This window comes from Amblyomma americanum, chromosome 3 (genome assembly GCF_052857255.1).
Source record: "Amblyomma americanum isolate KBUSLIRL-KWMA chromosome 3, ASM5285725v1, whole genome shotgun sequence".
In the NCBI taxonomy this organism is placed as follows: domain Eukaryota; kingdom Metazoa; phylum Arthropoda; class Arachnida; order Ixodida; family Ixodidae; genus Amblyomma; species Amblyomma americanum.
The window spans coordinates 156,073,389-156,086,622 of record NC_135499.1 but is presented as its reverse complement, the minus strand read 5'-3'; the positions used below and the strand labels follow the sequence as shown (position 1 = coordinate 156,086,622).

The 13,234-nt window shown below is 47.8% G+C and overlaps 1 protein-coding gene across 3 annotated transcripts in view; it reads left to right on the top strand.

Moving 5' to 3' along the window:
- The window catches only part of LOC144125241 (uncharacterized), a 59,086-nt gene that overhangs the window by 18,838 nt on the left and 27,014 nt on the right, over window positions 1-13,234 (top strand). For all 3 annotated transcript variants that reach the window (XM_077658463.1, XM_077658464.1, XM_077658462.1), the window contains exons 9-12: window positions 366-465; window positions 4,633-5,015; window positions 7,689-7,881; window positions 12,025-12,131. In XM_077658463.1, the coding sequence (XP_077514589.1) occupies window positions 366-465; window positions 4,633-5,015; window positions 7,689-7,881; window positions 12,025-12,131 (783 nt within the window). The remainder of the gene's footprint in view (window positions 1-365; window positions 466-4,632; window positions 5,016-7,688; window positions 7,882-12,024; window positions 12,132-13,234) is intronic.

Below are 13,234 nucleotides of genomic sequence, written 5' to 3'. Positions count from 1 at the left end.
TGCTTCTCCACCAATCATCTCCCTCCACCTCACCGAATGCTTCTTCTTCCTCTTCTTTATTCTTCAGTTAATTCGTGTTGTCTTTTTTCTTTAAAATTTAATTTAGGTTCCTTAATATATGTGACAGAAGGAAATCCTCAATTTTCAGAGGAGAGGTGGAGGGAGGGGTTTGCCATGCTTGGGGAACAAAACAAAAGACAGGGCTATGTTCTTGCATCATAGAATTAATTTAAATGCAGCATGTACAGAGTGATTTTGGACATAGATGTCGACAACAGGAAGTGGAAGTCTCACATTGATTATATAGCCGTGCAGTTTACCGAGCAGTTGCTGCAGCCATAGTGACACTTGTTTTACTCCCTCAGGAACAAAGGTCCTCCCCCACCATACCCAGCTGGGAAGCCACGAAAGAAGAAGAAGTCTGGCAAGAGGCGCAGGGACCGAGAGAAGCAGCTCAGAGCCGAGGCACGTGAGATTTCCATGCTGCAACTCATGCAGTGATCGAGAATTGCAGAGGATTTGAATTAAATTGCCCCTGGGTGGTGGCTGACTGCTGACGTGGCGCTGGCAAGCTAAGCAACCATGGTTCGCTGTAGAGCAGTCAGCAGGACAGTACGGTGATAGCACTGTGTCTTGCCTGCCACGCTGCATCTTTGGTCAGAACAGTGCATGTTAGACTGATGGGGCAGGATGTGCTACTTTGGCAAATGTAATCTGACTTGCTTAAAAGTACTTGATTGCTGTAGAAAAAGAGTTATAGGAATCTTTTGGCCTGGTTTCTTTTGAGTACCTCTCTGACGCAGCTTGGTTTTGTACTGTTGCTGGGCCTAATTGTGGTTTCTGATATAACCTACAGGAGATAACATTCTCCACTTTTCACCTTCGCAGGTGTTTATGAAGGTTACGTGCCAGCTTTTTGAAACTTTTCATCACAGTCGCATAGTTCGGTACGACAAATTTCTTGGTATACAGTATACTAGGATTTAGCACTTTCTAACCTTTCTTAACTCCTAGCATGTTTCAGTGCATATTGAATTATTTTATAAAATTTCTTGGTTCACAATAGATGAATTTTATTTCAGACAGTTGTCTCATAACTCAAGGTGTAACCACGGGTTAATCCGCATGCATCACTTCACCTTCTACTAATGCATGCACCACTATCCATCGAGAGCAAAAGCTGAAAGTAGTCACTGAAAGGGGCATGTCCAGAGTCTATGCCTGGTTTAATAAACTTCAGTGGGCAAGCCAACCATTGATAATAAATTCATTAAAACAGGTGATGTTGCATGTACACTAAAACCTTCCGACTTAGGAGTGGAAAAAATGTCCCAGTTATCTGAAGGTCAAACAAATTATCTAATGGTGGCCAAAAAAAACTGCTAAAAACCTTTCGGGTGATGGTAAATTTATTTGGCAAAAACTGGGCAACAGTCATCTGCTTTTGGGATGAAAACTACGCATCAACAACGATTTTTCACCATTCCATGAAATTCTTTAAGGACGGCTCTATAGGCAAGGGCTTTTGCGGCCTTTTTCGTGGTGCAATATAATAGCGGTCCAGCCTCCTCACAAACAGTGGTGTCAACAGTGAACAGCACGTGACAAGAGCACTGTTTCGGCGCACGGGAATGAAGAAACAAATGCACAGATGAACGTGAGGGAAGCACAAATTGGCACTAGAGCGTCATGATGCTTTGAAAAAGCAAAAGGCCAGCATTCTGAACTGCCATGCGTCCTTGAAAACGGCATGCAGCATGGCTGGGCAACATAATTGGCTAAGGCGCAGCCATCACAGCAGGCACAGCGGCGAAACACTGAAATTGCAAATACATGGCCAGCCTATTTCTTGGCCTAGTGGCAGTCATCGAATTTTTTCCTCTATGGCACTGGGGACCTTCCAGTCGTCACACCTGCCAATGCACACGTGCCAGAGACATACAGGGTATGGTGTTCTACACTAGTCTGGCCTAAGGACGTATATTTGGACAATCGCTAGCCATGACATACCACGGCATGACGCCCCTTCGGCAGCCCAGGTTTTACTGTTTTCGCCATTCTGCTTCGGCTTGCCGCCTCGCTATATCCACAGGTTCGGTTGTCTCATGTTGGCACTCTCTTCTTATCTTTTGCTATTGAGCTCACCGTACATGTCGGTCAGCTTCGGGATCTGTCATAGGACAGGCTTCATCCATGATTTATTGTTTGCTGCACTGCACATTCTCCGGCGACTTCATCCTTCGCCTCTTCTTTCTGGCATCTGCATGTTGTTAACGCAACTGTGTTTCTCGCTCTTTATCTTCACATCCTTTTTCCACTCGGCTGCAGCTGGTGCGACGCTCCTCCAGCTTAACTCTGACGATTCAACAAGACGAGCCATTGCTTTTTCACTACTGACCCATCTAGTGCTGGCACACTAAAGAATGAAAAGTAAAGCTATATTCTTCTACAATGTCAACTACCTCGTCTTAGGTGGTCTTGAATGCTGCACCGGCGGGTGTATTTCACCGGCGGGCGTATTTCTTCATGAACAATTGAAATTGTTCACCGTGCATCATGAACAGACTCTGGTTTTAAAAAGGAATCGCTGCTTATATAGTGACAGAAATTTGGAAAAAGCAGGTTTTGCGATAAGTTGCTGTGATATCTATTAGGCTAGATGAATGTTGGCTAGGGAGTGAACACTCAGTGCATTCAGTGTGCATCCATTTTGTGCTGCTTGCGTGTGCCATTGTGTTGCTTCTGCGATCCTGTGCCAGATTAATATGCACAATGAAGCTAGAGCACAGTGTTACTTGCAGGGCCTCTGCTGAAAATTTTTTCTTTTACTTTCAGTTTTGGATATACGTAAGTATTTGTCTCATGTCAACTTTGGCTGAGTGTACTTGCATTTTTTCTTGTTTAGGCTCGGCACACAGTGTTCCAGCAGTAACTTTGAATATTAGTGCTATTACAGAACAAGTTCACTAACATACAGAGGTATCTTGTTGGGGATCTGACCTTTATATGATCTGAACTCTGAGGCTGACATAACACCTTAGAAATTGGCACAATTACAACTCTATGAACCATGAAGAAAAAGGTAATGGCCCCTCTGCTTCTATTCTTTGTTTCACTGGGTATGTACTAGGAAGATCTTGGAGCATGTAAACATTTCCTAATTCCTCATTTCCTAATTCCTTATTTTCTAATAACAACAAGTGGCTTAGTGGCAAGTGGCTCAGTGTCACTAGCTTCTCTTCAATCATCCTGGGAAACAGATTGGTTTTTGGAAAAATAATTTACACTACAGCCGAGCCCGCTTATAATGAGCATAAGCGTCACGCGGCATTCGTTCGTTATATCTCGTAGTTCGTAGTAAGTGGACCACAGCTTTAAAGACAGCTGCTTGTCAAAACACAAATTTTTTTCTTTCCGAAAAAGTCCGCAATGGACGTCTGTTTTTGCAGCGCAGATCCAATGAGGGAGGTTTCTAGTTTATTTAAAGCAGAAGCGTGCTATCGCCGAGGCCCTCGGCATAGACAAGTTGTCTGAGGCTCTCTATGTTGCTGATTGCCACAGGCGCACTTATGGGTGCTGGCTCCAAAGTTTCATCCTCATCTGATTCCTCCGCGTCACTCTTGTCCCGCACTTCAGAAACGATGACCTCGCCCGTGCATGGTTCCGCGATATCAGCGTCGTCGACAGAAATAAAATCATTACAAACAATGTCATGACCCCCCCATGTCGGAGTCGACGACGCGCTGCCACAAATCGCCGCCGGGCTGGTCATCTTCCGAGGCATCAGACACTGTGTCGACGGAGCCGGCCTTGCGGGAGCAGTTCCGCTCGCCAGTGGCCGTCACCTCTGCCCAGGCCGCTTTCATCATCTCTACTGCTGAATACAATGGAAATGGGCACAGTGTTCCCGTCCGCCATCCTGAATTACAACCACGGCCCGAGATTTGAACGAAGCCAACGAAACGTCCGCACTGCAACAAGAGTGACAAAAGTCGCGATGAGGTAGACGTGCAACGTGTACAGGCAGCAATCAAGCTAAAGATACAGACACACAGTGCCAGCGCAGAGACCAATGAGGGTCGTCCGTGAGCGTCAGTGCAGCCACCTCTTGGCTCCCACGGAAGGCCTGCTTCACGGAGCGTGGCCTCCGCGATCGGCACCGGCGGCGGTGCGGTTGATCGCGGAGGCCACGTGCGGATTTGCAAGAGAGTGAAAAGAAGAGCGGAGTTGCGAGGAGGTGTGGGCAGAAACGTGGCGGGAAGTTGGGGGCCTGTGCCGTGTCTCGGGAAAACATGCCGCGCACCGGGTGCACAAAGTGGTCGGAGGCAGGTTATCTCGCATCGCAGCGCCGGGTTTACGCCGTCCGTTCGCTGTAACCGATCAGCAGGGCTTAATGACGTTTGTTATACGTGTGATTTTGTGCCATTGAAACAATGTATATTTTGGCGGTTGCGCAGGTCTCGTTCGTTACAAGCAAGCGAAAGTTCGTCTTAAGTGGGGCCGTTATATGTGGGCTTGGTGGGCTCGACTGTAGATCATTGGAGAAGTGTACAGAATACAGTGTAGGGAACATGTGCTGTTGATGATCAAATGTGGTTTACTGAATCCTACTCACTCTCTCTGGACATGCAGCGTGCCCGTGCTGTCCAGCCACACGGCTCAGTACCATTCCCCGAGAGCCCGTCCCCCGAGCGGCCATCATCGCCCCCATCATCACGCCACCGCGGCGCCCGCGAAGGTGGTGTGCGCGGCGGGCCGTCCTTGCGTGGTGGCGGTGGGCGTTACGGGCCACCATCGTCTGGTCGCTCCCCTCCTCCTGTGCGCGAGGGCTCAGCTGGTGCCCCCGCCCATGGCAGGGGTGCCGGGGGGCCACCCTCCAAAAGACCTCGAAGGGAAACACCGCCCCCTCCTCCTCCTCCTCCTCCCAACCCACCTCCGGGGGAGAGCTCTGCCCCTCCACCCCCTCCGGTAGCCCCGCCTTCTCAATCGTCAAGGGACAGGAAGAAAGATGGCGAGTGAGTATCCCATTCCCTTATTTGCAGGGGCAGTGCGCAACTGCATCAGTTTCAGCTCTGCAGGCTGTTCATACTCGTGTATGTCCAGACATATTGATCTAATGTTCTTTCTCCTTGGTGGGGCCGCCGCGGTGGCTCAGTGGTTATGGCGCTCGGCTGCTGACCCAAAAGACGCGGGTTCGATTTTTTTTTTTGGAGGCGAAATTCTAGAGGCCCGTGTACTGTGCGATGTCAGTGCACGTTAAAGAACCCCAGGCGGTTGAAATTTCCGAAGCCCTTCAGTACGCCGTCCTAGCCTTAGTCCCTCTGGGACGTTAAACCCATCTTTCTCCTTGGGCATTTTGATCAGTATAGATTTGCTGCACTGATGAGCATGGCTTTGCTCAGGTCTATGGTAGACATGTTGCTAGGTAGAGCGGCTGCCCTTGTGAGGTGGCAATGGCCCCATGTTTGCGCCCCGATGAATGGAATAGGCTTGTGTAGGACACGTTGCTGGGCTAGTAGGCGTAATTCTTCAGGTAACAACTTTGGTGTTGTCAAGCATTACATAGGTACTTGAATAAATAAATAAATAAATGAATGGTAAAGTTGCATGAAAAGAACACACACACAGTAGGGTAGGAGATGATTCACTCATGCTGTACCCTGTTTTCTGTGTGTTCCTTTCGCGCAACTTTGCCATGTCTGGTGATTGAAATAATGCTCTTCTGCTGCGAAGATTTGAGGAAGCTGTAACAGCTTTGCTATCTGGCCTTGTGGCTGCATTCAAGTTGAAGTCCACAATAAATATTCCCTTGCTTGATATCATAAATACAGTGAACTCTCATTAATCCAAACATAAAAGGGCCAAAAATTTTTGCTCGAATTGTCAGAAGTTCAAATTTTAAGAAGTTGCACCGTCCAAAACTAAGTGCGGTTTGCTTTATAGATATTTGTGCATACAAATAATATTTTGGCTTTCTTTCTCTGTGCTAGGGTAGCTAAAAGCTGTAGCACAACATAAAATATGGGTGAAAGGCAGTGATATGCTTACTCAAATGTGGTTGAAAAGAGTGGTCAGTTTTGCACTGAATTCTCAGTAGAGTATCACCACATTAATTAAGAATTTAAGGGACAGGAAAAAGCTCCAAATTATCCGAAAGCCGAATAGTTGAATGGCTATAAAAACGAAACTTCCAGAAAATAGTTTTGCACCACAGCAAACTTAATTGGTGACAAAATAGGCAATGGTCATCTGCTTATAAGGGAAAACTGCATTGCAATGATGATTTTGCAGAATTCCGTCATGGTGTACTGCATGCTCACTGTCCGAAATATTAAAGCAGAACTGCTTCTAAATAGTAAGGCCTCCTTCACAGATGCGGTAAGTAGTGGTGGATCTTCCTCACAAGTGGCGGTGTCCATATAAGGAGGCTTCAGCAAACAAGGAGCAGCGCATGATGAGCACGCAATATCGGCGCTCAGGACCAAGTGGGCGAATGCGAGGAAAACTCACATTTGCGGCGGAATGGTGGGACGCCTTCTAAAAAGAGCGGAAAAAAAGAACAGCAACATGCCAGTTAGTGTCCAAACTGGCGCGCAGCTGGGCTTGGCTTGCTGAAGTGGGGCCGACAGCTGCAGTTGTTGCGGGCTGGCAGCGAAGCTCAGAAAACGAAACTACACAGCGACAGGGTTATTCAGATTGGCACGGCCCCCCTTCAGGCCGCGTCTGAATTAACCAGTTGGAGGGGCACAATTGTCAGCTCATGTGTTGCCGCAGACGACCTCAGTCGTCTCTCTTTCGCACTCCGGGAGCGTTGAGCAAGAGAACACACAGTTTGAATTAACTGAATTTAAGAAAAATTGAAGTATCGATCAAGCGGCTTTATAATGCATTAAAAATATAGCCAGCCAACCAAAATTTTAAAATTTGTTTATTTAACCGAAAGTGCAAATTATCTGAGTTCAAATTATCGTTAGTCTCCTGTATATTCACTTTAAGTGGTGTTGTTGCATTTATGCAAATACAGTGTGGCGGGTGTTATCAAAAAAAGAAAACATTTATTTGGGCACTTGTGTGAAACACAGACTTTTATTTACATTGAACATACCAGACCACTTGTTCGATATCAATGTATGTTCAATATCAATGCAAGAAATACTGATGGTTGAAATATGTCTAGAGCCCTCCACTACCTTACTGCCTCCGGCTTCCTCCTTCATCCCTTCCCTCAGGGCGTGTTTGAGGTATCTGCTGAGAGCGTGACAATTATACTGTGCCTTTCCTTACCTAAAAAAAAACACAAAAAAAGTTTTTTTTTTTTCACCCATTCTGAGATGCTTTTTATTCTGTCATTACTTTGCAAATTGTTCACGGCTACTGTTAGTGCCTGCTTAGGCAGGGAATTGCAGCCCACTTCTTCGTAAATAATGCCTGTGGTGGCATTTTAAGAGTTTCACTGTGAGCTCTTAAGAGTCAGAAATTGGAGTCTATTCTGTATTTACACGTGCATCAACAATGTTAACAGTTTCAACATGAAACTGTAACAAATGGCAAAGCGTGACGAGTGGCAGTGCTGTAATTTGCAAAGGACTGGTGGTCGTCGATGTCGCTGATGTGTCGGGGTACTCTTAGACGCCTTGATGTATGCGTAGATACTTCTGCGTCATTGGTTCTGCTTTCTCCCTTAACAGCCGTCACGGCCGCTTGGAAGAGTACAGCGGCAGGGGCGACCCCAAAGGCTACGATGGACGGTACGAAGGGGACCGAGGCGGACGCAAGCGAGGAGATGCTGGACATCCAGACCAGCCACCGCCACCCCCGCCTCCGCCGCACAGGGGCAGCCGACACGACCCACCTCCACCAGAAGAGGCTGACATGCTTGAGGTTAGCTTCATTGGTGTGCTGGACAAGTTTTCATACAGTTTAAAGCTGACATCCTCTGCATCACTTATGCTACATGCTGGCTGATATGCTCATGCCTTACTGAAGCCCTACGTTAACTTTACTTTGCTTTTACATGTACAATTAAACCCTGCAGTGAAGTTCATGGGAGAGTGCTGTGTCCCCTTCTTTCTTTTCTGTTCTGTGTCACCAATGCAGTGTTCCTTTCTAACAACCGATTGCTCCTCTTCGCGCGGCGGGCTCCCGCACCCTTCTCTTGTTCTGGGAAGCCACTCTCTCCTGTGTACGCTCCACCGTTCCCTCCGTTCTTCAAGCAGCCAGCTCGGCTTCCGCCTTGGTCGACGCTGGTCTCACCCTCTTAAGTCTTAAATAAACATTCTAAAAGTACCGCATTTTTTGCTGCATTTACAACAACAACCATTGGACTCAACAGTGGCAACTAGAAAGCGGATTCGACCCGCGCTTCGCAACGCTATTGACCAGCCATGGCTACGCCCCAACCAAATACAAGAATTCAACGGCTAATCGTGGGTTGGACGCCTCCAGTTCTACTTTGAAGCTAACAACATCACAGATTCAGCCTTGAAGAGGGCCAACCTGCTGACGCTGTGCGGGGAGCAGACCTGCAACACTGTCTGCGCCATTATTCAGCCAAGCACACCAGCGGCAGTGTCTTACGACGACATTATAGCAACACTGCAAAAGCACTACGGCCCCGAGGCCATCAGAAGTATACAGCCGGACTCGCTTCCAATGAAGAGACCAGCTGGAAGGAGAAACTGTGAGCGCCTACGTAACAGCGCTCGAGAAGCTTGCTGCCGACTGCAATTTTGGGATGCTGACCACAACAGCTACCAGGCAGGAAAGAGATGCAGCTTCTTCTGCTAACACCACCATGCTTCCCTTGGACGTGGTGTTACGTGACAGATTTGTGTGCGAACTGGGTGACGAGTCACTGTAGCAGCACCTGTTCGCTGAGAAGGATCTCACGTTCAACAAAGCTTACGACATTGTCATACGAGTGCAGAGTGCCGGTCACCAGCAGAGAGAGATTCGTCGGAACACCGAGCAGGTACACCAAACAACAAGCAACCAGGTACGCAAACCTTCTGTTGTTGCGAAATCAGTAAAAAAAATCACAATGCTGCTGGCAGTGTGACGACCAACACAACCCCCCGGGATGCCGATTCCAGTCAGCGATGTGTAATTTTTGCCACAAGCGAGGGCATATCGAGAGAGCTTGCATTACGAAAAGGCAGCTTGTCAAGATAAAGTCAATTTCCCAGCCTAATCACAGTGTCGACGCCTCAGAGAATACGCCGCGATCCGATGTCCATGGAACAACATCATCTGTGTTGTACGACCTGAACACCATGAATCTTGGCACGCAACTGAAGATTTTTACCAAAGTAAGCGTACATCATCAACTGATTAAGTTCGAGGTGACTCCGGCGCAGCCTGTACTCTGATCAGTGAGGCCACGTTCTGAACTTCGTGGCCATCTGACACACCAACCCTGCAACAAGACGACATGCACCTGCGAACATGGTCAGGACAGAGCCTGCCACTATTGGGCTGTAACAACGTGCAGGTTAATTACAACGGCAAGACCCATATGCTACCTCTGCTTGTTGTGGAGGGCTCAGGATCAAGCCTTCTAGGTAGAAACTGGTTTGCTTCATTAGGCGTGACGATATGCAGCATACACCAGACGCCGAGCCATGATGTGGTTGAGCAACTGCAAGAGAAGTACGACAGAGTATTGTCGGAAGAAATTCCAGGAAATGAAGGGCCCTCAGTCACACTGCAGTTGTTATGAAATGTGTAACCGAAGTTTTTGAAGGCCAGGCCAGTGCCGTTTGCTCTCCGAGCTCAAGTTGAAAAGGAGTTGGACAAACTGGAGCAGCAAGGTGTCAGCAGACGCAACATTCACTATGGGCCACTTCAACTTGTGGTAGTTCGCAAGAAGAACGCAACCATACGCCTCTGCGGAGACTACCGTAGCACCGTCAACCTTGCGGCTAAAGCATCCTCTTACCCGCTACCGACACCTGAAGAAGTATTCAGTATACTACATGGCGCAAGAGTCTTTAGCACATTTGACCTCACCCAGGTGTATCAGCAGCTGAAGGTGAGTGAATAAATGGCAGAACTAATGACAATTAACACACTGAAAGGCTTGTACAAAGTCAAGCGACTGCCTTTTGGCGTAGCTGCAGCCCTGGCCATATTTCAAAAGTTCATGGAGACAGTGCTCGAGGGAATCCCAGGAGTTTGTGTCTACCTTGACGATGTCATCATCAGTGGTGCTTCCACTGAAGAGCATGCGGCGCGCCTAGAGCTCGTTCTTGAAAGGCTATTAAATGCAAATTTGCGCGTAAGCAAAACAAAATGCTGGTTTGCGGTGCCAGAGGTGAAATTTCTGGGACACCGAATTGATGCTCAAGGCATCCACCCTACTGAAGACAAAGTGCGAGCAATCGCCGAAGCTCGAGCACCAGCAAACAAGCAGGAGCTACAGGCGTTTCTCGGACTCTTTAACTTTCTACGACCGATTCTTGGAGCCAAGAGCTTCCGTGGCCAATGGCTTATACCAACTCCTTTGAAAAGATGTGACATGGAAATGGTCACCATGCCATCAGCAGTCATTCGACGCCCTGAATGACCTGCTTCGAAGGTGTACAGTCCTCTGCCACTACGATGAAAGCAAGCCTCTGCTTTTGGCTTGCGACGCATCTCCATACGGAGTCTGTGCAGTTCTGTCGCAAACTGACAACCAAGGAAGGAAAGCCCCTATCGCCTTCGCCTCACGTACGTTGCAAGCAGAGCGCAACTACGTGCAGCTCGACAAAGAAGGCCTAGCCATATTCTCTGCGGCAACACACTTTCGCCAGCTGCAATGGTGCTGTTTATAACGGATCACTGACCACTATTGGGCATTTTGGGACCACAAAAGCCTATGCCATCGATGTTGTCTCTGCGAATGACACTCTGGTGCATCAGACTCTCAGCGTACGACTACGATCTGGTCTACTGTAATGGGAATAAACACCAAAATGCCGATGCATTAAGCAGCCTGCCACTGGACGCAACTGTTGACGAACCACCTCCATATGGAGATGTTCGAAGCACTGCCAGAACCTTCGCCTACAATAGCCACAGTTGCAGCATCTACATAGAAGTGCGCAGCTCTCCGGCTAGTTTACACAGCTGTTCAACAAGGCAACATGCACAAACTCAAAAGGGACAACTTCGATGCTTAGTGTAGGCAAGCTACAGAGTTGAGCATCCATCGCGGCTGCATCATCTTTGGGTCCCAAGTTGTGATTCCGAAAGGACTACGCGCACAAGCCATGTCTCTCATCCACGCTGGGCATAGGGGCATCGTTGCAATGAAAAAGTGCTCCAGAAGTTACATGTGGTGGCCTGGCATTGACCACGACATCGAAACTGTGGTCCGAAATTGCAAGCTTTGTCAGAGCAGCCGGAGTGCCCCGCATAAAGCTCCTGTCCCAGAATGGGAAAACCAGACACCCTGGCACACCTTGCACATTGATTTTGCAGGACCAATTGAGGGCTTCACCTTCCTCGTGGTCGTAGATGCCTACACCAAGTGGCTTGCGATAAGGGAAATGAAACAGACGACTTCGGCAGGAGTCATTGACAATCTCCGATCACTGTTCGATCAGAGTATTAAACTCTTTAGGATAGGCAGCAGAAGCATGGAGGAACACAGTTGAGGGTATTTTATATGAGCATGGCACTGATGTCAGATCAGACACAGGTAAGTTTTTTTATAAGCAACAGATGGTGCTAAGTTTCCTGCTTACTCCTACTTGTGGTAGTTCAGTGAAAGGAACATCACTTGAGTATTTCATTAGCAGAATTCCTCAGTATGTTACCCTCTTTACACACATTTATTTAATATGCCTGCTGTTTATGGAGACAACTTGGACCACTAAGTAAAGCACCACTAGAAAGCAGTAGAATGTGAAAGCACTTGAAATCGCCGTGGTAAATGCTTGCCTACTCCGTCCTTATTTGTCGTATAGCATTTGTGAAAAGTGCAAAACGTTCAGCATGAAATAGCAGACATGTCACATCTGCCCTGTGTCTGTCTTGCAGCCCGGTGAAGTGGTGCCTGACCACACAGAGCGCTACGTCGGTGACCGAGGCCGTTACGACCAGGGCAGGGGCCGTGATGCACGTAGGATGGATCACCATCGCTCACGGCATGTACATTTTTTGTATTTCTGTATTTTCTCTTGAAAATCCTTCTTATGTGCAGCAGCCTATCATGCCATTTTGGCTAAATACAGCTTGTTTTCCATGAGGGTTCCATGGTGTTTCAAAAGCTGCAACTGGAGTTAAAAAATGGTACGTTCTACATGTGTACTTAAGTTTTGAGAACAGCTGGACGACACCAAGAATGGTAGATCAGCCTGTCGAAATTTGTGTCTGCAGGAAAGGTCCTACGTACAGTTCAGTGCCTCCAGGACTTCATTTTCATGAAGGGCCTTCCACTTGACCTTGTGGAACAAATAGATGCTTTTGAGAAAAATATCTGTCAGCTTTACGTGAAACAAGTGACGCTGACAGGCTGTGGCTATTCTTTGAACCAGTGAACAACTTCCTCCTGATTACAGTGTTTGGGTCTTTGTCTTGTCTTTTTTTCCTTACTAACCCGGTTGTACGGGTGCTCCTTTTGTCTAGACCAGGGGTTCTCAGACTGGGTACTGTCTGGCGGGCATGTGCAAAGCAGACACGGTATTTGATTAGTTAAAACTAATTTCAGAGTGTTAGCTCTTAGCCTGTTTCTCAGTTTCGTGTCAGCATTGGTGCCATCCACAGCACAGACCTTAGCAGCATGCCAGCTGTATGCTGCACTCCGGTAATGGTGCTCTGTGTTTGTTTTAACAGGAACTTATCACCATGCCAAGACACTGCTGCAACCAGCTGCACCAGTGCACGCATGTTTAGAATGCGGATGAGGTGGTGTAAGTGCACTCAGCGCGTGGTGACTGAAAGTCTCTCTCCCCTTCTCTCCCCCTCACGGCACTGCTGCATTGCATCTGTGTGCTCCGGCCACTCCAGCTGCAAGGCTTCAAACGGTCACAAGTGCCGACGCCTGACAATTTTTACCGACATGGGGGTACTAACGCTCTTGCATTTAAAAAATGCCATTGTTGTACTGATGCTGGAGCGCCAATGAAAGCTGGACACCATGATTCGGTGCTCAGCTCAGCCAGTCAAATGTGCCAATGTGGGGGAAAATTTGTATTGTGACTAATTTTCTGTTTTCTTGTCTTGGGATTAGGTGTCAGAGCATGTGTAA